This window comes from Sphaerodactylus townsendi, linkage group LG15 (assembly GCF_021028975.2).
Source record: "Sphaerodactylus townsendi isolate TG3544 linkage group LG15, MPM_Stown_v2.3, whole genome shotgun sequence".
In the NCBI taxonomy this organism is placed as follows: Eukaryota; Metazoa; Chordata; class Lepidosauria; order Squamata; family Sphaerodactylidae; genus Sphaerodactylus; species Sphaerodactylus townsendi.
The window spans coordinates 20,524,350-20,550,766 of record NC_059439.1 but is presented as its reverse complement, the minus strand read 5'-3'; the positions used below and the strand labels follow the sequence as shown (position 1 = coordinate 20,550,766).

The 26,417-nt window shown below is 42.4% G+C and overlaps 1 protein-coding gene across 1 annotated transcript in view; it reads right to left on the bottom strand.

The window, feature by feature from the left end:
* The window catches only part of LOC125444036, a 100,962-nt gene that overhangs the window by 33,350 nt on the left and 41,195 nt on the right, over positions 1 to 26,417 (bottom strand). Inside the window, exons 18-21 of the mRNA XM_048516475.1 lie at positions 12,559 to 12,669; positions 11,646 to 11,825; positions 10,432 to 10,542; positions 7,322 to 7,489 (exon numbers count right to left, since the gene is read on the bottom strand). Of these exons, the coding sequence (XP_048372432.1) occupies positions 7,322 to 7,489; positions 10,432 to 10,542; positions 11,646 to 11,825; positions 12,559 to 12,669 (570 nt within the window). The remainder of the gene's footprint in view (positions 1 to 7,321; positions 7,490 to 10,431; positions 10,543 to 11,645; positions 11,826 to 12,558; positions 12,670 to 26,417) is intronic.

Sequence of the window (26,417 nt, the reverse complement as noted above, 5' to 3'; positions counted from 1 at the left end):
AATTAGGAAAGGCCAACCCTTAGCAAGAGGCGAGAGAACTGTTCCTGTTGGTAGCAGAGGATAGGACTCACAATAATGGGCTTAAATTATGGGCAGAAAGGTACCATCTGGATATTAAGAAAAAAGCTATCATAGTAAGAGTTCAGTGTATTGTCAAAGGCTTTCATGGCTGGAATCACTAGAATGTTGTGGGTTTTCTGGGTTCTATGGCCGTGTTCTAGTAGCATTTTCTCCTGGGCCCTTTCTAAAACGGGCCATAAACTTGGCTGGCTTAGGGGACGGTAAAAAGCGCCCGCCCCAGGACACCACGTTCATACAGAGCAATGAAGCCGCTTTGCAGCAGCGCGCTAGCCCATACGTGCGGCAACCCGTCCGTCCGGCCCCGACGCCTGCGTTTTCCCAGTGTGCTTCGAAGTGCACTTGTTGAGGAAACGCCAGCTGGGAAACGCCGCATTCGCGGGTAAGCGGGCAGCGGCTTCCGGCGCTCCCTCCCTCCCTGTGCCTGCCTTTGTCCCCAGGCCTTCCGGGCGCATCCCGCAAGGCCTGGGGACACGCCCCCCTGCCCTGCGCCTCTGGAGCAGGTGCGCAGGGCCAGGGGGTGTGTCCCCAGGCCTCAGCAACGCAGCGGAGGCCCAGGGATACACCGGGTTGGCCAGGTGCTGGCGCTCCGCGGCGCGCCCGGCTGCCGGCATCTTTCCTAGGACTGTCCCATGTGGACCCAGTCCACAAGCGTCGATCAGGTCGGCGCCGAACGAGTTCGATGCGAGGAACGTCCCTGGTGTTGTAGCCTAGATTCTGGCTGGCTGAGGTATCTTCAGAGGATCCTCTGAAGATGCCAGCCACAGATGCAAGTGAAATGTCAGGAGAAAATGCTACTAGAACATGGCCATACAACCCGGAAAACCCACAACACCATAGTAAGAGTTTGTTTCCCAGAGTGGGAACTCAGTTTCCCCTCACTAGCAGTCTTTAAGCAGCAACGGGGAAAACACTTGTCAGAGATGCTTTAGACTGATTCTCTGTCAAGTAGGGGAATGGCCACTTCCATAGAACTCTGTTCTATGATTCTGTGATTCTATAAACCTTATCGTTACACTCCTTTTTCAAAACAGATTTTGTGTTTTTTCTAAATATTTTCATTCCTAATTAATTTTTTCCCTGACTTCAGTAAATGGTATGTGTGCATATTCATATTCATTGTGATCCTTCTCAACTCCCTTCATTACTCTTTCGTTTTCTTTTTATTTAAAAAAATAGAGGAGCTCTCAAAATATGGTATTAAAATGCCCTTTTTTATTATAAGTGACACAAAGCCATATCTAACATATTAGTGGAGTAAAATACCATAACTTTACAGAAAATGGGGAAGTTAGCAAAGAGAAAATAAGCAGATCATAAATGCCTCCAAGACAGATATGGAACAAAAGAAATTAAGCCGGACCTTAAAAGGTGACCTGTGACCCTAATGGTTTAATTCTGACCACATTTAAAAATGTTTACCTGTAATAATCAGAGAGTTATAGAATTGTATTCTCCCTTTTCTTGAAATCAGGTGCTGAATTTATGAAGGGTATACGCCGATGACAAAAAGAATTCAGTGAGCCTCTGCATTGGACAAAACCATCTGGAGCTCTTTATGTAGCATTCCAGATACATATTGTTTAATAAAAGGTGCCACTGGAGGAAATGAGAGGTTGGCAGAAATTCATGTTTATTTTGCCTTTTGCATTTTTGGATGGTAGAACATCTGAGCCTGTTTTCCAAGTAGCCTTGAGTCAGAAATCATGCTTAGCAGGAAATCCAACAAATACAGCACCTTCTCTAATGAAACACAAACCAATCCTCCAATGGTTAGCAACATGCCACATTGAACTAGGAAAACAGAAATAGAAGCTCATATTAGATGTGAAATTAAATGATGACCAAGCAGATTCCACGTGAAACCAAGGAAAGTATCTTAAAAGTTCCTATGAATGACTTTCAGTCAGTAATCAGAGCACAAAATGAAGAGATTTCAGCATAGTATTTCAAAGTGTATGTAGTCCTCCAGAAGATAATATGCAGGGCTACTGCACAAAGTAGGGGTGTCTGGAGCACATTCAAGAGATGGCTAACAAGATTTTGGATAATTCTTTGCCTCAGAATAAACCTCCATGGGCTTCTCCCTCTGGCTCATTCCGCACATGCAGAATAATGCACTTTCAATCTGCTTTCAATGCTCTTTGAAGCTGTGCGGAATAGCAAAACCCACTTGCAAACAGTTGTGAAAGTGGTTTGAAAACGCATTATTTTGCGTGTGCGGAAGGGGCCTCTATTTCCAGATGGCACTGCTATCCTGCTCTGCTTACTAACATTGGATAATTTGTTTGTATTTCGTTAGATAAGATGCTTATTTGTTGGATTTCTTGTTAAGCATTATTGCCTCTGAAGGTGATTGCCCCCCCTTTTCTCGTGCAATGGGTCAGAAATCAAACAAAAAGGAAACATTGAGAATGCTTTTACTGAATACAAAAAAAGTGCTAAATACAATATTTGTAATGTTACTATATTTCAAGGAAATTTACAGGTACATAATTAAGTAAATATTCACACAATCACAATCACAATAACCTTTATTGGCATTAGGAATTGTATAGGGCAAGTGGTTATACACACTATTATTAAATTATTAAATTCTAAAAATCATATGTTACATCTATGGATTTTGCTTTCCAACTTGACAGGTTCATTGAAGTAGAAATATAAGAAATGGATTAAAAGGGTTATGCACATTCAATTCAAAACAAATTTGTAAAACAGATACCATTTGACTATATTTAAGATCCAACACCAGGAAATATCCTGGCACTTCCCGATTTAGTTCTATATTTTGCTAAAAGGATATATCCATCCTCTCAGGCTCCTGGAGATTACTAAAATTAAAACAAACAGGACAAATTACATTTTCCTAATATTAAAATAGAAATAAATAAATAACAATAGAGCCTCTATACATATGCATTTTAAAATAACCCAAAGTCACGATGGCTGAAAGAGATATTACTCATTTATAAATAGTTTATGTTTGCATGATACTGATTTCAATTCCAACTTTGCGGTTCAGTATCTTTTGAAACTGAAAATTATCATTTTTTTTTTTAATTTCAATGCAAAGATGCGATTACATTCATACAGTTACACATCCTCTTAGGTGCAATAATGACCCAGCACAACAAGTAGTCCTGGCTAATCTCCCAAAGCATATCAGGATCAGTTTACTATTTTAGTAATTTTACCGTTTGAAATATTTTGGACGGTTTTTTTTTACCCCTGCTCGATGGTAATAGGAGAAAGCTTCTCTCACAATGCGTTGTATTTTGGACAATAATAGTATAAAATGTGATCCCAATGTTTCGACTACATGGGTGAGACAGAATGGACATACTCTATGTGTTAGGGGCCAGCTTCTCAAACTCCGACCTTGCACAGAGAGCAGGTGAAAAAAAACATTACATCTGGCTCTGAATTCAGGTATCCAAATTAAGTTGGTTGGGATCAGGGATTAGTGATAGAGTAGCTAGCCATCTTACCCGGGTTCCGGAGTTATATGCAAAATACAGTGGGGGAGCATGTGGTTTGTTGGTTTATTAATTCAGAGTGCTGAAGCTCCTGATCCATATAATCTAAGTTTAAACATTAGACTATACACATTTTGTCGGGGTCCTTCATCGCCCAGCTCTTCCAAAGAAAATTGCCCAATCGAGGTAAAGTTTACCATTAATTGTGTTCCACCAATCAAAGCTTTTTGACTTCAGCTAAGGCCTTATGCAGTAAGAAGCTGTTCGGAGAATGTAACTGAAAACATATCTTTATCCAAAACTTGAAGGTGAGCAGCCAAGCCCTGAGTATTTAATAGGTGCATACGCCCACTTCTAAACATAGCATCATATGGGTACACAATCACGCGGACTCGAATATTTTGTATAGAAACACCAGATTGTATCTTTTCTGCCGCATTGCACCAAAGTTAGTTATCCAAAATCGAACTCCCATAAAGCAGTTGCTGCAAAACTTTGGCTTAGAAAAACCTTTAAAGGCTGAGGGATATGTTGGTTGTCCTTTAAAGTGTAAAAAAAATTACACACTACGCGCTTATTACAGCTGTACGTGTCATCCCTTCACTGCTGCATTTCTGTGCTGTACCCTTATTTGGTGTTATAGTGGAGGTGGATCTCTAGATATTTAAAGGATTTAACCACCTGTCCAATTTCACTTTCCATCTATGAACCATTTTGAATGGTTTAAATCTATTAGAAAAGAGACCATGGTTTTAGTTTCTTGGCGATATTTATAGTTAAAGCTGTTAATTTTACAGTAGTCTGCACATTTTAACATAAGATGATTCCAGGCCTGCTCTAGTTCTTGATGAGAGAGAAGTCGTCATCCAGCATGACTATATGCAGGATCGGAGTTGGGATATTACCCTAGGATAGGACTACTCACATTTTAGTGCTTTTTTAAGGTTGGCTTCAAATCATTTAAAAGCAAACAGGTTAAACAATGTAGAGGAGGGCCAATATGCCATCCTTGTTTTAACACCAGTTGTAGAAGATTGTAATTTTTTAGGGGTAAACACAATAACCTTCTTGTGTAATGAACCTCACTTGGTGCAAATGGGTTTTATGGTATAGTAATCTTATCATCAAGCTGCCAGTAATCTGCTTCCTACCCCAAAAGGATTTCAAGTTTTTAAGCCAGAGCTTGTTGTTTCTTTCAACTGAATCAAATGCTCCCCTGTAAATCGAGAAAGGCAATGTACAATTTAGTACGGCCTTTCTTGATATATTTGTGAAATATTACATCAAGGAATAAACAGTGGTGTAACGTAGTATAGCCCTTCCTGAAACCTATTTGTTCCGATCCTAATATTTTGTTCTGCTCAATCCACATGTTTGTAGGCGGTTAAGCAGCATCTTTGTGTATAATTTTCCTGCTATTGATAACAGACTTCTTGAGACTTCTTGGCCTGTAATTAGCTGGTACATTAGGATCACCTTTCTTATAAATTGGTACAATCACCGCATTAGTCCAAATCTCAGGCATTTTGCCCGTGTTATTAATCTCTGAAAAAAGTTTGGCTAATATGGGAGTAAGTAAATATTGTCTTACAGAGTGGGAAAAGAGATGGATGAAATATCCCATCATTCAACCCACAAGCTAATAGAAAGGCATGCTTAATCTAAGGGAACAGAATTTCTAGATTTGAGAGGATCAGTAAAAAGAAAGAGATATCAACGTACTCTGGCCATGGTTCATAATGATCTCAACACCGGTTATGCCAGTTAATGCAACTTCATCATCATATATGCTACTAAAATGGATCATATATGCTACTAAAATGGATCACCATTTTTTCATAAGGGCAAAATCTGCCTCCGTTATTTAAGCATTTATCTCATTTATTTTGCATCTGTAACTGGTTTAAATCACAATGATCATCAATCCTGATTTTTTGGGGATGATCCTTGATACAAATTCCAGATTGACATATAAATTTTGATAGTGATGATGCACCAAATAATTATCCTGTAGATGTCACTGTTGTTCTTGACCAGTCTCCCTAAGCCCTAAAGGTTGTTGTGAAAGTTTAAACTCATCAATTTTCCCCTGAAATTCTATATTTACACAGTGGTTTTAATACTCTTTTCCTTGCATTGTACCCTTGCTTGCCACTTTGAAATGTTCAGCCACTGTTTTGAGTCAGAGAGACATAACAGGTCTCCATTACTTTTTGATAGCAACCAATATGTGATAAAGCACCTCAGGGACTAATGGACTATAGTGCACAGTTGCTGATCTTTCCAACTAGGTAAAATCCTGGGGGTCTGTTGTTTGGTGTTGAGAGTGATTAGAAAGAATGTAGTGCCCCACTCCCTGGACAAGTGATTGGAAAAATTTTAGCATTTTTTTTAAAAGAAGAAATGAAATGTTTGAATTTATACCCCACTTTTCTCAACTGTAAGGTGTCTCAAAGTGGCTTACACACTCCTACCTTTCCTCTCCCCACCACAGACACCTTGTGAAGTAGGTGGGGCTGACAGAGTTCTGAGAGAACTGTGACTAGCCCAAGATCACCCAGCAGGCTTTACATGCAGCAGCGTGGAAACAAATCTGGATCACCAGATTAGTGTCCGCCATTCATGTGGAGGAGTGGGGAATCAAATCCAGCTCTCCACATTAGAGTCTGCCACTCTTAACTACTACGCCATGCTGGTACAACCTTAACTATTAGATTTCAGGAGAGAAGCTCTCGCCAGGACTAGTTTGTGCATGTGGGTTCCACATCCATCTGGCAAAATACATGCTGAAGATTGTTCCCAGGTGCATGGTGCCCCTAGCTAGACTAAGGTAACTGAGTTTGAGATTAAAAAGAACTTCCAGAAAGGTTTCATAATATCCCAGATAACTATCTGCTTAGAGTCCTAGCCAGAATCCCTGGAATATATCAACTCTGTCAAGTTTACTTTTCCTCTGCAACTGCTAAAAGAAAGAATGTAGAAATCCTGCCTTGATATCAGAATTCCTCAGGATTCTATCATGTATCAATTATTCATTAAATTCATTAAAAAAACACCACATAAGTGTTAGTGAGTCTCTTGTTCTACTCCTTGAAGAAAATGTGCCCTTTATCCATAAAAGTTATCAACATGGAATTCTCCAAACCTCATAGGAAATATTATTATGTTTGGTCTTAGGAAAATTTATGATGGCAACCAATGAAGAGGAACCCCAAAGCAATGATTGCTGGGTATGAACACAGCTGGCTCTGCCTACAGAGACATACTCAAAAAGGTATAAAAATCATTGGCACATCAGTGACCTTGATTTGTTCCTTCTTCGCTGAGTTTTCCCTCTCACTGGAGAGCTTTGGAAAAGATGTTGTGATGTCCAACACACACAAATAAAATGTACGCAGTGTACATAGAAAAATGCATAGCGACAGATGGTGTATCTGACCCAAACTACAGTGTATAAAGTCAGTGAAATGGAGGGGAACTGAGGGATTGGTGACAAGACACTCTGTTGTGTATATTTTACATATAACACAGTATAGAAGTGTTCCTGTGACAATTCATGAACCAGGGGGTCAGAGATATTGTAACATTTTTCCCCCACCTCTGTGATTATGGAAACTCCATTTGACTTCGATTGTTGAATGAATGTTTGAAACTGACCCACACAGAAGATGAACGGAAGTTTGCTTTGTTTGTTTGTTTTTTTTAAAAAAACCATAAAATAACCCCCCCTTATTATACAAACCAGCTTTTAAGCAATCGTTTACCACATTGCCTAAGCGCGTTGCGAACCCACAGTACGCTTGATCTCTTCCACAATCTTTTGCTGAACACTGACAACATTTTCTTGGCTGCATTGATGAGTTTTTCTGTTTCTTCACGGGTGTAGTTTCTCTTGAAGGTAGAATACAGTTTATGGTATTCTGCAATTTTTCCTGAAAATGGGAATGTAAAGTCATTTTGGATTACTGTGGATCTCACACATTCAACCTTCTTCAATAAAGGTTGTTTCCCCACTTACCATGACCTCCCTTTGCTGCGGGCTACTCTCAGCACACGTCATTTCTGGCGTGGTCCTAGGCTTCCCCACGACCCTGATCTCTGTGCGGGGTCATCAAAAGGCGCTGTTTTGAGGAGCGCCAGAAATGACAAGTGCTGAGGGGGCGCGAGAACAGCAGCGTCGGGGCAGCTGCATTGTCTCCGCCCCTGTAGTGGGGAGTGCCGGGGGACCCCACGCTACTTAGTGACAGTAGCGCGCAGCTACTAAAAACAATTTGCTGGGAGTGAGCTCCACTTAGCAGATTTGAGTAGTAGTGTAAGCGGACCTTCTTTCTCTCTAAAACTACTAAAACAACTGGAAGAAGAACTTGGGAGCAAATGACTGGTCATTATAGCAAGATAAAACAACAACAACAGAGGTTTATTGGAATCCCAACAGGCTGAAGTCTGGACAGTAGATTGGGAGGGGACCTAGAAACAAGAAAGAAGAACTACAGGGAGAGAAAATAAGATCTGTCAAATGAGAGCAGGGCCCAGTGGGACGTCTCACAGTTCTGCAGGGCCTGTAACATGGCGGACTCTAGTAAGGAGAACCAGGTTGCTTCCCCACGAACATGATGCCTGCTGGGTGACTTTGGGCCTGTCACAGTTCTCTCATAACTCTCTCAGCCCCGTCTACTTCACAAGATGTCTTTTGTTGGGAGGGGAAGGGAAGGTGATTGTACGCTGCTTTGAGACTCCTCACGACTGAGAAAAGTGGAGTATAAATCCAAACTCTTCTTCTTGCCTGTAAACAAGACAACCCAACGAATCTAATCTTGGGTCATTTTTCCCATATCGTTCCTCTTCAAAAATTTCCTGCGCAGTTGACTCTGTTGAATTGTGGGAAATGCATGACAGTCAGGCCATTATCGCCTCGGAAGATGTAGCAGTCAGATGGATTCTCTGTATCTTTCAGTTCTTCTTCATTTATCTTGGGAAATGGGATTCTGTTTTTCTGACAGTAGTCAACAGTTTTTTTTAGGGTCTGAATGGACGAAAAAAGAGGGAGAGCGCTTCAGTTTCATGAGGAAACTACTAAATCCACACATCACTGAGTTAAGCTACGTTTTATGCTGCACTTAGGGACTCTTCCTAAAATAGCAGAAGATGTTCGATGGTTCCATCCTCATGCTTCTTAAAGTATGTCAGTTCAAGGTTATGTAGCAGGCCACGATACATACCATTAGTTCCCTCTACTGAAAGAGTGGAGACATTCTGAAAAATCCTACTCTGGAGATACTGTGGCGCTTACCACTAACATAATGTCAGAAGGAGACATGAACAGAACAAGTCTGCACTTTGTTGTGTCCCTCAGTGTGGTGTAGTGGTTAAGAGCCAGCATGGTGTAGTGTTTATGAGCAACAGATTTTAAACTGGTTTGATTCCTTCCTCTTCCACATGAGCGACAGGCTCTTACATGGTGAACTGAATTTATTTTCAAGCTGCTACACATAAAGACTGCTGAGTGACATTGGGCCAGTCACAGTTCTTTCAGAACTCTCTCAGCCTCACCTACCTCACAGGGTGCCTGTTGTGGAGAGAGTAAAGGAAGGAGTTTGTAAGATGAATTGAGACTCCTTACAGGAGAGACAGGTAGGGTATAAATTCAAACACTTCTTCCTTTCCCATAAAATTAAAACTTAGGGACAATTGGTTCAGGGTGAACAAAAATACATTCTTTGCCCAATGCTTCTCAATGAATGATAGACCTGCCTTCCACAGTCCTAATGCTTTTCCATGGGAATCCTCCAAGTGGCTAAGATTCTCTTATGTGTCTGCATATCTTCAACTATAGCTCCTCCATGAAAACACTCACTCGTATGATCCATGCAAGGGAAAAGCAAAATCCCTCCCAAAAAAATTGGGGGGAGTTAAGCCAGCAGGGGTAAGATATTTGATAGCATCCCTGATACCTGTTCTTTCCTCATCTTGACTTACCTCAAAAGGATCCTCAGAGCTGAAATCAAAAGAGAGGATCAGCTTGACATTCCTCTCAGGGTACAAAATAAGTGGGTAAGCAGAGTTGATGGCCAAACCGGCATCTATCAGATTGAGGACTGGTTCTTCGGTCAGATCAGGAGAATTAACCCTTGACTAACAATATTAAAGGGAAACAAAGTGTGTTATGAAATTGCATAAACATACTGCTTTTCTATAGTGTTCCCCATTCTATGGAAGAGACTCCTTTAGAAGGTGAAATTTTTAGTGCCACAAACCCACTCTGTTGGGGAGGGATATCTACTGTGATTTTTGAACAAAAGGAATTTTATGTAGAATGTCTTTGAAAAGAATTTGGGAGGGGCTGGATGGTCAGTGCTGTCACATCTTTTTGGCATGCAGAAAGTCCCAAGCTCAACCTCTGGCATCGCCCATGAAAGGATCCAGCAGCTGGTGATGTGAAAGATCTCGGCCAGAGACCCTGGAAAACCAATCTGAGTCGGCAATGCTAATATTGATGGGTCTAATTCAATGCAAGCCAAGTTCATGATGTGCTTGGTGTTTGTGGTTAATTGAATCAGTTATAATCAGGTACCTTGTGCCACAAAGGGAAAGGCAGGGTATCACTGTTTTAATAAATGCAGTGACACAGAGAAAGAAAAACCCCAAGACAGATAGAACATCCACCTCCAGCCCAGGAGTACAATATCCATAGAAGCAGAGGTGTAGAAAGGGGGGAAAGTGCCCGGTGCACTGGTGCATCCTCCGCCCCGTCCCACCCTGGAATGCCCCCTCCATGCCCTCGCCACACCCCCACAGGGGCACACGCCCAGTGCATCACGCCCCCCTGTCCCCTTGGAGCTACGCCTCAGCATAGAAGTAAACACAGGAAGCTCACCGCATTTATACAGGAAGTTGTTGTTGGTCCCCCACGTCCACGTCAAAAGGCTGGAATAGGACGTTCTAACCACATTGAGAAAGCGCAAGACACGGTAGGGAATGTTGGCAGCTACGAATGAGAAAAGGGAATTTCACAAATCAGAGCAGGAAGTCTACAGCCCCAAATTGGGTTTCAGCTTCTGAAAGGTAACCCTCTGCATGCCCAAGATATTATGGGAAGAAATATTGTTTCAGGTGAGTAATCTTGTTATATTGTAGTCGAGTCACACCTTAAAGACTAACAAGATTTCCAGGGTATCAGTTTTCATGAATCAAAGTTTCCTTCATCAGAAACACAGTTGTTTGTCTTTGGGTCTATGCTTTTTAATGCCACCCTTCCTCTAAGGAGCCCAGGGCAGTAGATGTTCAATGGTTCCATCCCTCATGCTTCTAAAGTATTTCCAAGTTCAAGGTTATGTAGCAGGCCACCATGCATACCATTAGTTCCCTCTACTGAAAGAATGGAGACGTACTGAAAAATCCTACTCTGGAGATACTGTGGCGCCTACCACTAACATAATGTCAGAAGGGGACATGAACAGAACAAGTCTGCACTTTGTTGTGTCCCTCAGTGTGGTGTAGTGGTTAAGAGCCAGCATGGTGTAGTGTTTATGAGCAACAAACTTTAAACTGGTTTGATTCCCTCCTCTTCCACGTGAGCGACAGTCTCTTACATGGTGAACTGAATTTATTTTCAAGCTGCTACACATAAAGACTGCTGAGTGACATTGGGCCAGTCACAGTTCTTTCAGAACTCTCTCAGCCTCACCTACCTCACAGGGTGCCTGTTGTGGAGAGAGTAAAGGAAGGAGTTTGTAAGATGAATTGAGACTCCTTACAGGAGAGACAGGTAGGGTATAAATTCAAACACTGCTTCTTCCTTTCCCATAAAATTAAAATTTAGGGACAATTGGTTCAGGGTGAACAAAAATACATTCTTTGCCCAATGCTTCTCAATGAATGATAGACCTGCCTTCCACAGTCCTAATGCTTTTCCATGGGAATCCTCCAAGTGGCTAAGATTCTCTTATGTGTCTGCATATCTTCAACTATAGCTCCTCCATGAAAACACTCACTCGTATGATCCATGCAAGGGAAAAGCAAAATCCCTCCCAAAAAAAATTGGGGGAGTTAAGCCAGCAGGGGTAAGATATTTGATAGCATCCCTGATACCTGTTCTTTCCTCATCTTGACTTACCTCAAAAGGATCCTCAGAGCTGAAATCAAAAGAGAGGATCAGCTTGACATTCCTCTCAGGGTACAAAATAAGTGGGTAAGCAGAGTTGATGGCCAAACCGGCATCTATCAGATTGAGGACTGGTTCTTCGGTCAGATCAGGAGAATTAACCGCGGCTAACAATATTAAGGGAAACAAAGATGTGTTATGAAATTGCATAAACATACTGCTTTTCTATAGTGTTCCCCATTCTATGGAAGAGACTCCTTTAGAAGGTGAAATTTTTAGTGCCACAAACCCACTCTGTTGGGGAGGGATATCTACTGTGATTTTTGAACAAAAGGAATTTTATGTAGAATGTCTTTGAAAAGAATTTGGGAGGGGCTGGATGGTCAGTGCTGTCACATCTTTTTGGCATGCAGAAAGTCCCAAGCTCAACCTCTGGCATCGCCCATGAAAGGATCCAGCAGCTGGTGATGTGAAAGATCTCGGCCAGAGACCCTGGAAAACCAATCTGAGTCGGCAATGCTAATATTGATGGGTCTAATTCAATGCAAGCCAAGTTCATGATGTGCTTGGTGTTTGTGGTTAATTGAATCAGTTATAATCAGGTACCTTGTGCCACAAAGGGAAAGGCAGGGTATCACTGTTTTAATAAATGCAGTGACACAGAGAAAGAAAAACCCCAAGACAGATAGAACATCCACCTCCAGCCCAGGAGTACAATATCCATAGAAGCAGAGGTGTAGAAAGTGCCCGGTTCACTGGTGCATCCTCCGCCCCGTCCCACCCTGGAATGCCCCCTCCATGCCCTCGCCACACCCCCACAGGGGCACACGCCCAGTGCATCACGCCCCCCTGTCCCCTTGGAGCTACGCCTCAGCATAGAAGTAAACACAGGAAGCTCACCGCATTTATACAGGAAGTTGTTGTTGGTCCCCCACGTCCACGTCAAAAGGCTGGAATAGGACGTTCTAACCACATTGAGAAAGCGCAAAACACGGTAGGGAATGTTGGCAGCTACGAATGAGAAAAGGGAATTTCACAAATCAGAGCAGGAAGACTACAGCCCCAAATTGGGTTTCAGCTTCTGAAAGGTAACCCTCTGCATGCCCAAGATATTATGGGAAGAAATATTGTTTCAGGTGAGTAATCCTGTTAGATTTTAGTCGAGTCACACCTTAAAGACTAACAAGATTTCCAGGGTATCAGTTTTCATGAATCAAAGTTTCCTTCATCAGAAACATAGTTGTTTGTCTTTGGGTCTATGCTTTTTAATGCCACCCTTCCTCTAAGGAGCCCAGGGCAGTAGATGTTCAATGGTTCCATCCTCATGCTTCTTAAAGTATTTCAGAAGTTCAAGGTTATGTAGCAGGCCACCATGCATACCATTAGTTCCCTCTACTGAAAGAATGGAGACGTACTGAAAAATCCTACTCTGGAGATACTGTGGCGCCTACCACTAACATAATGTCAGAAGGGGACATGAACAGAACAAGTCTGCACTTTGTTGTGTCCCTCAGTGTGGTGTAGTGGTTAAGAGCCAGCATGGTGTAGTGTTTATGAGCAACAAACTTTAAACTGGTTTGATTCCCTCCTCTTCCACGTGAGCGACAGTCTCTTACATGGTGAACTGAATTTATTTTCAAGCTGCTACACATAAAGACTGCTGAGTGACATTGGGCCAGTCACAGTTCTTTCAGAACTCTCTCAGCCTCACCTACCTCACAGGGTGCCTGTTGTGGAGAGAGTAAAGGAAGGAGTTTGTAAGATGAATTGAGACTCCTTACAGGAGAGACAGGTAGGGTATAAATTCAAACACTTCTTCTTCCTTTCCCATAAAATTAAAACTTAGGGACAATTGGTTCAGGGTGAACAAAAATACATTCTTTGCCCAATGCTTCTCAATGAATGATAGACCTGCCTTCCACAGTCCTAATGCTTTTCCATGGGAATCCTCCAAGTGGCTAAGATTCTCTTATGTGTGTCTGCATATCTTCAACTACAGCTCCTCCATGAAAACCCTCACTGGTATGATCCATGCAAGGGAGAAGCAAAATCCCTCCCCCCAAAGAAATTGGGGGAGTTAAGCCAGTAGGGGTAAGATATTTGATAGCATCCCTGATACCTGTTCTTTCCTCATCTTGACTTACCTCAAAAGGATCCCCAGAGCTGAAATCAAAAGAGAGGATCAGCTTGATATTCCTCTCAGGGTACAAAATAAGTGGGTAAGCAGAGTTGATGGCCAAACCGGCATCTATCAGATTGAGGACCGGTTCTTCAGTCAGATCAGGAGAATTAACCGCGGCTAACAATATTAAGGGAAACAAAGATGTGTTATGAAATTGCATGAACATACTGATTTTCTATAGTGTTCCCCATTCTATGGAAGAGGCTCCTTTAGAAGGTGAAATTTTAGAGCCACAAGGCCACACTGTTGGGGAGGGATATCTACTGTGATTTTTGAACCGAAGGAATTTTATGTAGAATGTCTTTGAAAAGAATTTGGGAGGGGATGGTATCCATAGAAGCAGAGGTGTAGAAAGGGGGGAAAGTGCCCGGTGCACTGGTGCATCCTCTGCCCCCGTCCCGCCCTGGAATGCCCCCGCCATGCCCTCGCCACACCCCCACAGGGGCACGCGCCCAGTGCATCACGCCCCCCTCTCCCCTTGGAGCTACGCCTCTGCATAGAAGTAAACACAGGTGTGATGGAAGCTCACCGCATTGGGTTTCAGCTTCTGGTAGGTAACCCTCTGCATGCCCAATATATTATGGGAGGAAATATTGTTTCAAGTGAGTAATCTTGTTAGAATTTAGTTGAGTCACACCTTAAAGACTAACAAGATTTCAAGATTATCAATTTTCATGAATCAAAGTTTCCTTCATCAGAAACATAATTGTTTGTCTTTAGGTCTAAGCTTTTTAATGCCACCCGTCCTCTAAGGAGCCCAGGGCAGTATGTGTGACTATCCCCCATATTATCTCCACTGCAACTATGGTCCCTTCTGCACATGCAGAATAATGCACTTTCAATCCACTTTCAATGCACTTGTGAAGCTGGATTTTACTGTGTGGAATAGCATAATCAATTTTCAAACAATTGTGGAAGTGGATTGAATGTGCGCTATTCTGCATGAGCCGAAGGGGCCTATGTGTAGTAGTGATTAGCTCAGAGTTACCACATGTGCTTCACAAGAAGATGAGGATCTACATTCATAAGTCTTTTCAAACACCATTCAACATTCGTCTAGATCAGGGGTAGGGAACCTGCGGCTCGAGAGCCGCACGCGGCTCTTCTGCCCTTGCACTGCGGCTCCACGAGCCGAGCTGCTGGCCCCATCCTTGCCCGCCCTGCAGGCAGCAGGGCGGGCGCACCAACTGTTCGCAGTCGGATGGGCCGTGCTGCGGGCTTCCCCTCTCGCCCGCCCTGTTGGAGCGGGGTGGGCGCTTTCCTGGCGGCCGGCGAGGCCGAGCCACCGGCTTCATCCTTGCCCACCCTGCAGGCAGCAGGGCAGGCGCATCCATGCGCTTCTCAGAATGAGCGGAGTAAAAGGTAAAAAAACCATATATATATATATAGTGCTATCTTAATTTTAAATGTCAAAAATTATTTGTGGCTCCAAGTGTTTTCTTTTCCCGTGGAAAACGGGTCCAAATGGCTCTTTGAGTGTTAAAGGTTCCCTACCCCTGCTCTAGATAGCACAGACTCCTTCCCACCCCACTGCTTCCCCTCAGTCTGGTTTCAGAGATGAGTCACAAGCATTAAGACCACCAGGACACATTCAAAGGCAGCTGCAAATGGATACACTAACACAATTGAAAAGGAAACTGCAAATGAACTCCACACACACATGCAAAGGCATTTCATCCCCTCTCCCATCGGTGAGGTGAACAAAACAGATACCTCACCACACAAACCACTCCTTGCTGTATGTGCCGTGGATAGAAACACACCTCACTGTGATATGCCTCTGAAGGCGCCAGCCATAAAAGTGGGCAAAACATTACGAGCTAAAACTACCAGCCCACAGCCACACAGCCTGGAAAACCCAGAAGAACCAATTGAAGGCTGCTATTTTGCATACACATCTGTTGCATAACCCCATTGAAGGTATTACAGTAATGTCCTGTAGCACTCTAACCTTCTGCTGGCCCCTCTGATGGAGGTTTTCCCCTCGGGTCCAGCTGACCAGCTGGCTTTCTTCCAGGAATGATCGGATTTGGAATCACTTGGCTGCCATCTGCATTGGGAAACACAAATAATGTGATCTAGCTTCACGGCACCACTCCTTTTCAACAAGCAGGAGTGTAGGGCAATTCATTTATGCTACCACATCCACAATGAAGACACAATGCATGGGTGTGGTGGGGTACTGGTTAAGAGTGGCAGAGTCTAATCTGAAGATGCAGGTTTGATTCCCTACTCTGCTTGAACAGCGGACTCTAACCTAGAGAACCAGATTTGATTGCCCATCCCTCTCTATGAATCTTGGGCCAATCACAGTTCTCTCAAAACTCCCCTAACCTCACCTACCTCACAAGCTCTCTGTTGTGGGTAGCGAAAGGAGATTGTTAGCCAATTTGAGACCCCTTAAAGGTAGAGAAAATACGGGTATGAAAACCAATTTGCTGCCTTCTGTATGAGCTAAAGTTTGTTAATTAAATGAGTGATCCACATCATCAAACCATTCCACTTGCTTTCAAAGAATGGGTTCCAACTAGACTAGAAGAAGGATTAGACTACAAGACATCTAAATCCAGGTCCAGTTCTCTATCCACCAAGGAAATGAAAAGTCAACACAAACATGCTAATTTCAGTAACTTACCTTCCACTACTTCCATAGGTTTGTCCATGACTTTATCTAAAAGAAAAAAGAAGAAGCTGAAAAGAGGGATTAGAATACAGGACATCCAAATCCAAGTCCAATTTTCTACCCATCAGGGGAATGAAAAGTAACTTACCTTTCATTAATTCCACAGGTTTGTCCACGACTTAAAGGAGAAATAAAGAGAAAAGGAACTAGATTGTGTTCTGCCCAATCCGAGTCCAATCTTCTATTAACCAAAGAAATCAAAATTTGATATGAGCATGTCAGTTTCAGCAACTTGGATGTATGTATGTATGTATGTATGTATGTATGTATGTATGTATGTATGGATGGATGGATGGATGGATGGATGGATGGATGGATGGATGGATGGATGGATGGATGGATGGATGGATGGATGGATGGATGGATGGATGGATGGATGGATGGATGGATGGATGGATGGATGGATGGATGGATGGATGGATGGATGGATGAGAAACTGAAAAAGAGGGACTAGAAGCCTGGACACACAGGTCCAAGTACAATTTTCTATCCACCAAAAATATAAAGAGCAAGCGGAGGATAATGTTATTAACAACAACCTACTTTTCATTACTTCCAAAAGCTTCTCCACAACCTTGTCCACTACTTTATATAAAAGCAGAAAAGATGAGAAATTGTAAATAGGGACATGACTCAAGGATACCCAGATCCAAGTCCAGTTTTCTGTTTGGTCTTCTGACATTGTCCCATGCCCTCCAATTCTGGCCTTGGCTACAGAAAAGCAGTGCCTTTTATAGACTCATAAATTTCTCACTCACTGCCAAGTGCACGTTCCCATAAACCTGTGAACAAGGAAGAAATGGTATCAAGGATGTAGGTAAAGGGGGGTTCCTAACCCTAACCCAACCCCCCCCATTCATTTCTGAAGCTTCATTTCCGAAGCTTGTCTCAAATGTGAGGTAATAGGCGATGGGGCTACAGTTTTGAGGGTCCATAACATTGGGCCCCCTGAACCAAACTTCACCAAACGTGGGTGGTATCATTAGGAGAGTCTCCTAAAGATACTCTGGAAGTTTGGTGCTCCTAGCTTAACAATTGCACCCTGGCAGCTGGCACCCCCCAAATTTCCCCAAAGTCTCCTTTTAAATCCACCCCGTTCAGCATGGATTTAAAGGGAGAATATGATGTCCTCAGTTTAGGAGAAGAAGAGTTTGGATTTATATCCCCCCTTTCTCTCCTGCAGGAGACTCAAAGGGGCTGACAATCTCCTTGCCCTTCCCCCCTCACAACAAACACCCTGTGAGGTGGGTGGGGCTGAGTTCTGAAAAGCTGTGATTAGCTCAATGCCACCCACCTGGCCTGTGTGGGAGCACACAGGCTAATCTGAATTCCCCAGATAAGTCTCCACAGCTCAAGTGGCAGAGCAGGGAATCAAACCCGGTTCCTCCAGATTAGAATGCACCTGCTCTTAACCACTACGCCACATTGAAAGTGATGCTGTTTCATGGTGGGGGATAATCCACCCCAAAACAGCATCACTTTCAATGTTGTTTAACTGGGGACCCCAGATTCTCCCTTTAAGGCAGATTTAAAAGGAGAATTTGGGCTCTCTCGTTTAAACACCATTGAAAGTGATGCTGTTTGAGGGTGGATTCCAGCATCACAGTGGCTGCCCGGGCGCAAAACTCCACCAGGCTCCACTTTCCCTCTATGCCTCTTCCCAGAGGGGAGGGCAGAACGAACTGCCAGCTGCCAGCTGGGAGCCCAACTGGTGGGGGGAGGGCAGGGCAGGGCAGGGGAGTCTGCCGTCCCTGGCCTTGGAGAGCTGCTTTTATCAGCGCTAGGCCAGGGGTGGGGCTTGGGGAGGCGTGGTCATGCCCTGGGGAAGGTGGGGGTGTGGCCCCCCATAAAAATCTATACCTATTTCCCTGAATGGTATTAATAGCCTTGTAGTTCACCCAACAGCATTAAAGGGTCAAAGTTAATTTTTTGGGCACAAATTTACCATGTTTGGGATACCTTGTGTAAAAGCTGGTTAGATCCAAACCATCAGCTATCATTATAAATAACATTATAAATCACAACCTACGTGTGACTGAGCAAAGCCAATTTTGTACTTAAAAATGGCATTCAGTGTCTAAAGTGGGGAAAATAAAACCCAACTAATGATTTGGACAGAAAGCTCAAGTCATATCTAAGCCCCAAAACTGAACCTGAAATGCTTTGCTACAACATGCATATTACAGATGTAGTGTGGGATCCAGCTTCCAGCATTTTCATTCAATCCTGTCCAGTCCTCCACTTTCCTACAGTCCCATCCTACATGACCTTGATCTAGGGGCACATCACAGGATCACCAGCAGAGCCCTTTAACTTTGTCAAAAAGGACCTCCTCGCTTCCTTTTTATTGGCAGAAAATTTAGTTGGATCCAAGCTGAATATTCTTTTCCTATCCATTAATAATCACAAGCAGATGCATTCCACATGCATCTGGGCTGATCATGCAAATATTGTTTGTTATCTTGCCCAAACCCGCCCTGGTTTTGGCATGCTCAGAACACCAGGTTGTCCTGAAGCAAAATGCATACGATGTACCCTGCAGATAGCAGACGTCTTTCTCCTCCTTCCTTTCTTTCAGTTGACAATTTTCAAAAACACTCCCAAAGTATCTGAGGTCTACATATGCTCCTAGGCCAGGAACGCCAACTTCATGTGGGGTAAATTCAAACCAGCTCCCCTATAAAAATCAACAAAGTGCTAATGACAAGTACAAAAACAAAAGTGAAGAAGCAGAAAAGTTGGTTTTCATACCCCACTTTTCTCTACCTTTCAAGAATCTCAAAGCAGCTCATACTCACCTTTCCTTTTTATTTTTAGACCTACCTGGCTGGCTAAAAGCACCAGAAGATTAAAAGAGGAGAAGAAGAAGAGTTTGGATTGATACCTTATTTTTCTCAACAATAAGGAGTCATCTGAAAGCAGGCAGAAGGCTATCTCCACATGCTCTCCTCACTTTCTGGTGGTAACTTTATTCTACGACTCTGCCATGGCAGTGTATCTGTTCCCCCAGTCCAATGACAAAGTGCTCTCCATTTTCTATTCCATGGTTACCCCCATGGTGAATCCCATCATATACAGCCTCAGAAACAAGGAGGTGAAAACTGCCCTGTGGAAGAAATTAGGTTTATGTGGATAATCTACAGAGATGTGAAGCTTGAGCTATTCAGGACTGAATACCCTCAGCATCAAGGAACCTGATTTACCCCTTTCCTATTGTTAAAAAATAAGTAATAATGCTCTCCAGGGACAATGTTGTACACCTAAAAGAATGAAAGTGCTTTAAAATCTGTTAAATATTATTTGGTCTTGGTTTTCCATTCCTCCCCCTTGGAATCTGTCCCCCCCCAAAAAAAAAAACCTAATGCCATATTGAATGGTGCCAGCTCATCCAGGCACAGTTGCACGGTGTGGGATCTGCCTTTGATATGGCGTTTGGAATTGGACAAAATGTGACATGCTAAACTGAAGGACAGAATGGAATAGCTGTGCCAGGGATTGTAGATCAGTTTAAGTACATCAGAGTTAAAGCCCACTGATTCCTTCAGTAGAGAAGTACATTGAAGGAGATGGGGTTGCTCCATGCGAGCGTGGAATTATGGCAGCATATCTTCGTCTGCTGATTAATCCCACCCAGAGGAGAGCCTTGGCTACTGCAAGATGTAATGTGCTGCCATCAGCTCTGCTGGAGGGAAGATTTAAGAATATGGAACGTTCTAAAAGAGTTTGTTCATGTGATATGACTACGGTTGAAACACTTGACCATTCTTTGTTTCTATGCCCTAAATATAATAAGATACGCATGAAATACATGAATTTGATTTTCTTGCAATGTTCTCAGTGGCATGAGTGTTATAAGATACCCAATCTCCTGAACAGTTCTGATGTACTCTTTTGTGAAACCGTGGCAAAATTTATACTGGAAATTAGTAATTTTAACTGTATTTCTTAACCTTGTTTTGTTTTAAAATTTTGTCCTGTTTTATATGCCAATAAAGGCTTGTGTGTATGGGGTTGCTCCACTGTATTCTCACAACAGTCACACCCACCGTTGAGGTTACTGTTGGTGATTCAACCAAGTGAACAATTTCACAAGTTTGGGGTGGGGGAGAGACACAATTTATGATACTAAGGTATTCAAAAACCATTTTTATATGTTTGGAACAGAAGTATTGATATTCACAACAGAAGTTTGGATATGTCTGAAACAGAATTACTGATATAAAGAAAATTGTTCCAAAATGTATCAACAGTTGCATCACTCATTACTACAGTACACTGAGCACAAAACAAAAAAAAGAATGGTATCATGGCCTAGTCTGAAGAACAGCAACCATTTTAATAATTTCTGTTCAGATTCCACAGTTCCTTTGGTTATCAGGATAGTTTGGATGCAAAACTAACCCACTGATCATGGACAATTAAAGCACATTTTAAATGCCCTGACTTGATACATGTCCCTAGGACATCTAAATGAACATCTTGCTTCAGCCCTGTCTTTATCAGGTGACTAAGAACTGCATGAATGTTAACAACCTTTATGATCAACAAGAAAGAAATCTCTGCTGAGAACTCTCATCCATTTATTCCTTCTTCTTCCAAATGTGACTGATAGAACAATGGCTGTGTGTATGTGTGTTTGAGAGAGAGAGATTTCAGATTTTTCTGCAAATGTGGGCCTCTTCTCAGGTTTGTGGAAAGATCTATCCATGGCCCCAATCTGTGGATTTAAGTATATACAAATGAAGCCATGTTGAGAATTAGGTCTCTTAACTGAAGACATTTAGCTCAATTTGCTCACTAGTTATATAATTCACAGCTGAGCAGTGAGCAATGGTAACTATGAGAAAGGGAAAGTGCATACACGACTCTTAGAATAGAATAGAATAGAATAGAATCTTTATTGGCCAAGTGTGATTGGACACACAAGGAATTTGTCTCCGGTGCATATGCTCTCAGTGTACATAAAAGAAAATACATTTGTCAAGAATCATAAGGTACAGCACTTAATGATTGTCATATAGGTCTAGTAAGCAATCAGGAAACAATCAATAGTAATAAAAACATAAAATGTAAAATCATAAAATAAAATGAAATGTCAGCACAGGCTATAGTCATACAGTCATAATTGGGAGGAGATGGGTAATAGGAATGATGAAAAAAAGTAGTGCAGTAATTATATAATAAATATATAATAAACAGTTTGACATTATCGAGGGAATTATTTGTTTAACAGAGTGATGGCATTCGGGAAAAAACTGTTCTTATGTCTAGTTGTCTTGGTGTGCAGTGCTCTGTAGCGACGTTTAGAGGGTAAGAGTTGAAACAGTTTATGTCTTCTGGGGTTATTTATTTTATTTATTTTTATTATTTATTAATTCGGCTTTTATACCGCCCGATCCCCGAAGGGCAATGAATATGTGGCAATGAATATGAACAAATTGCTGTGCCTGTATGGACGGGGATGGGGATGCTCCAAGGGCATTCCTGGAGGTAGAACTGACTTTAGTCTGCTTCTAACACCCTTTTTGGCCCAGGAACACCCCCTTTTCCAGGTGCAGACTGATGGCACCAGAAATGGTAGGAGTAAGCCATCAATCTCAATGGGCTTTTTGCCAGCTTCTTTTCTCAGTGGTTGTGCTGCCAAATGTCTCTTTGGAGGTGGCGCAGCAGTGCTGGTACGAATCTACCTCCCTCCTTTAGATCGGACTGTAACTGATGTATTTCTTTTTTACCACTTATGACATTTATATGCCATTCATACACATTGACTCAGTTTTAATCAGAGTTGCCAATCTCCCCAGAAATACCTGTTAGCTTTAGATCCCTGTCCACCTATATTCATCCTGTGGCAGCTGTTAAGATTACTTTGTACCTTGCATGGGATGTACCCGGTGCAGGGAATTAATGTAAGAGGCTCAACTTGTGCCTGTATCATCCCACCTAAACCTTTTCAGGAACTCAGTGAAATCTTTCTTTTGGAACATACTTAGCAGAGTTGTAAAGGATAATTACAGTGCGTTCCTAAGCAAAGTTGTAGCTGTCTAAGTCCATTTACTTCAGTGGACGTACAAGAATGCAACTCTGTTTAGGATTGCACTGTTAATCAGTTTAGATATTTAAAGTGTATAAATATTAGAAGAACTGTGTTCCGTTTATTGTAATTGCTGGAGACCCAAATATATAACCCACGTCAGTCAAGAATATCATTCAAGAGGGATCTTTTCTCCAGACCAAGTTGATCTGCCTTCTGGAAGACTTGACCTGCACAGTCTTGTTCCCCATGTCAGTAACCGCCAAATTTTGATGTTGGGATGGCTTCTTTTAAATGAACATACTGAATTGTTGTTGTTGTTGTGGTTGTGGTTGTTGTTATTGTTACAAAATGGTAGGACAGTCTCCTACGTTCCTTGTTGGCTAGTCAAGCTTTATTTTGTTTGTTGTTGCAAAATATGAGTTGATAGGATGTTTCTGTTTGGCTTTCACAGGGTAAAGTGAACATTGACAGTGCTATCCTAAAAACGTTGCCCTGGGAGTAAGCCCCATCAAATAAACCTAAGTGGGATTCTGAGTAGACCTCTTAGGTTTGCATAACATATATCCCGGCGGAATGATTATGAGATCAGGAATCTTGATCCTTTATTTCACATTGCAACATTGTGCCATGGCATCTTTCCCAGAGGGCCAAGAGCCTACCCGTCTTGTGTCTAGTGAGGGTGAGTATTACCTAGAAGAACAGCGTCCTTAAGATTTCTATCCTCTAAGCTTCTAGTCAGATTTTGTTGGCTATGAATTTGAATGAGCCAGAAAAATATACATTTATGTCCCTTGTATCTCCTCAAACAACCATACTATTTCTTTTTTCAGTCTCTATTTCTTTGCCAAATAGCAAACATAATTACATGTCTCAAGGTCTTTGAATATAGAATAATCAATTATTTTTTCTTCATTTGTAACCTTTTATCTGCTCTCCTCTTCAAGCAGACATTCTCTAAAACGGTTGCTCATTCAAACAGTCCAGCTGTGAAATAAATTTGTCCTCTTGTCAGTAATATAGTACTTTCATGACTCCCAAAACGAAAAACTATTCCAGACTTTAAGAAAAAAACCATGCTTCATTTTGGAACCGACTTCCATGGAATTTAAAACCCAGTAAAGCAAGAAAGTAAAATAATGCAGACCATGAAAATATTTTTAAATGATTTTTAAAAGCCAGCGAAAGGTAAAAGCTGCATAAAACCAGTGAAGCAGCAATGCCACTGAAAAGACTGAAATTCAGTAGGTGTTGACGTAAAACCATCTCTTGGTCTTCAAATCCAGCAAGGGCCATAATATAGCATACTACCAAGACAGGTGGGCAAATAAAACTCTTTTATCTAGATCCTGAACAGTACAAGGCTATATGTTTTGTGGGGAAAGGAGATCTAGAAATTATATTTTAATGCCTAATGATTTAAACAAACAAACAATCAAATAAATAAATAAATAAAAAGGGATCAGGGCAAAACATAATGAAGAGGCAATTCCATAACTGAGGTGCCACTCTAGAAAACACACTTGGATTGGTTTGTTGCTGTACTGAATTGAGCCTCCGTCTTCTTTTGTCGTCATAGACACAAAAGATTATCTGGTGTTTCTGGGTCGTGAATCAAGCAGTGATACCAACAAGTACCCATTGGACATCCAGCAAGCTGTGATCATGGACAGAATCCTCTATATTGCTGCAAGGTCAGTTGTCTGTTTGTTTTTCTCCATTCCTACTTTTCTTATCATTCAAACTCTTCTGATCTGGCCTTGTCCATCTGTATCCTGTTTTTTTGAGTCTTTTGTCACACAAGCCATGAGTGACACAAAGGAGAGAAAGAATAACACAAAAGTTACACACAAAGAACCAATACATGATAGTATGCATCAGAGATCTAGTGTGGTGTGGCAGTTATGTTACTGGACTTGGATTTGGGAGACCAGGTTTGACTCTCCACACAGGGGTGTACCACCCAGGGGACATATGGGGTCAAATGTCCCCGTGCTGTGATGATTTAGTCACGGGGGGAGTGACCCCACCCCACCCCTCCTCCTTTCCCCGGGGTCCATACACTGACTTCAAGACCTGGTGCAAAAATGTTTGGTCATGATGGGGGAGGGCGGCCACCCATCCTGGGTGGGGGGGACTCAGACTTTGCACCAGGGTATATTTTCCCTAGATACACCTCTGCACAATCATGAATTCTCTTGGGCCAGGGGTTCTCCCTTAGCCTAGCCCCCCTTCACACAGCACATGTATAACGGGTTGCAGTTGGGATAAAGTAACTCATTTTCCTGTTTTCACATTCGCATGCATCTGTGCAGACAGTGATTGGAGTCCACAGGAACAATCCAGGTTGCTGCCGTGCCTTCACAGGGAGATGCATCGCTTTATTTAAATTTACTTCCCACTGATGCGTAGCTACGCAGGCATGCACAAATGAAACCCCACAGCCATGCTGATGTCTCACAATACAACCATTTACACCTGCATAGCTATGCAGATGTAAGCTGTGGATTTTTTTTAAAAAAAAGGAAAATGGAGGCAAAGAAAGTGTTTCCTGCCTGGCCATTTGTTCATGAGCAGCTGCATCCTGGGCATTTTGAACAGACTCACGAATAGTGCGATTCTTTTTAAAAAAAACCAATTTGCAGAAAATAACACAAGGCAGACTTGTTTTGGAGCAAGATCTGTGTGAAGTTCCCCCCAAGGTCAATTCCCCACTTGCTGACTCGACCTAGGTTCAACCTGGGTTCAACCTTGGTACTCCCCACAGCCACTGAGTTCAACGCAGGTCTGTCCCAGCTTCACCCCCTCTAACTGTCAAATTTCCGACTGCACCAGGGAGGTACAACTTTTTCAGCGAACTCAGGTCGAAGCCAATAAAGTGGGGAATCGTCCTCACCGCAACTCTCCCATTCAGCCAATCACAGTTCAGTGTTTTGAGCATGCGCAGAACAGAAGACTTGCGGCAGGGAAAAGCACGCCTTTTAAAAAACATTTTCCTTCAGTATACGAAGCGACGACCATACATATAAACAGCGTACGCTTACATGCTGCTTTTAGCTACGTAGAGCACTGCTTTGTGGCTACGTTGCCATTATGTAAAAAAACAAAAACAAAAAAGAGATGCACGTTCACATTTCCCGCTGTAGAACAGCAGCCAATCGGGAACGGGCAGCGTAGAGGTGGCGAGGTGATCCCGCCCTCTGAGCTCAGCTCCAGCGGAATGACCTTAGCTGTTGTGGGGAGTAACAACAGAGTCCACCTAGGTCAGTACTGTTCAGGGACCCAGGTTGAACCTAAGTCAATTCTCAAGTGCGGAATCGACCCTAGGGGTTTTTCACTGTCCTACACCTGTGTTTATTGGTCGGTGCAAAATGGACCTTAGTCTGTCTCACAGAATGGACCTTAGTCTGTCTGTCTCTCTGTCTCTGTTTCTGTGTCTCTGTGTCTTTGTGTCTCTGTGTCTCTGTGTGTCTCTCTCTCTCTCAAAGCTAAACATTGGTCATTGAACAATAACTGCCTACTGTCAGCCGCAAATTGTCCAAGCTTCTCTAACTATCAATTTTTCTTTTGGTTTCAGGGACAACGTTTACACTGTTGATATGGACACATCACATACAGGAGAAATCTATTTTACCAAAGTAAGTACTATTACATAGACAGATGATTTTTTCCTTAGTTTTTACTTGATATGAGTTTCCTGATATATGAGATCCCTCAATCCTCATAATAGAATTGTTTGTACAGTGAAAGAGAAGCCCTCCACCCCCTTCCATTAGCAGAGAAGCTTGTTCGATACCACACAACAGCTGGTTGTTGTCTTTAAAAGAAGAAGAGTTTGGATTTATATCCCACTTTTGTCTCAT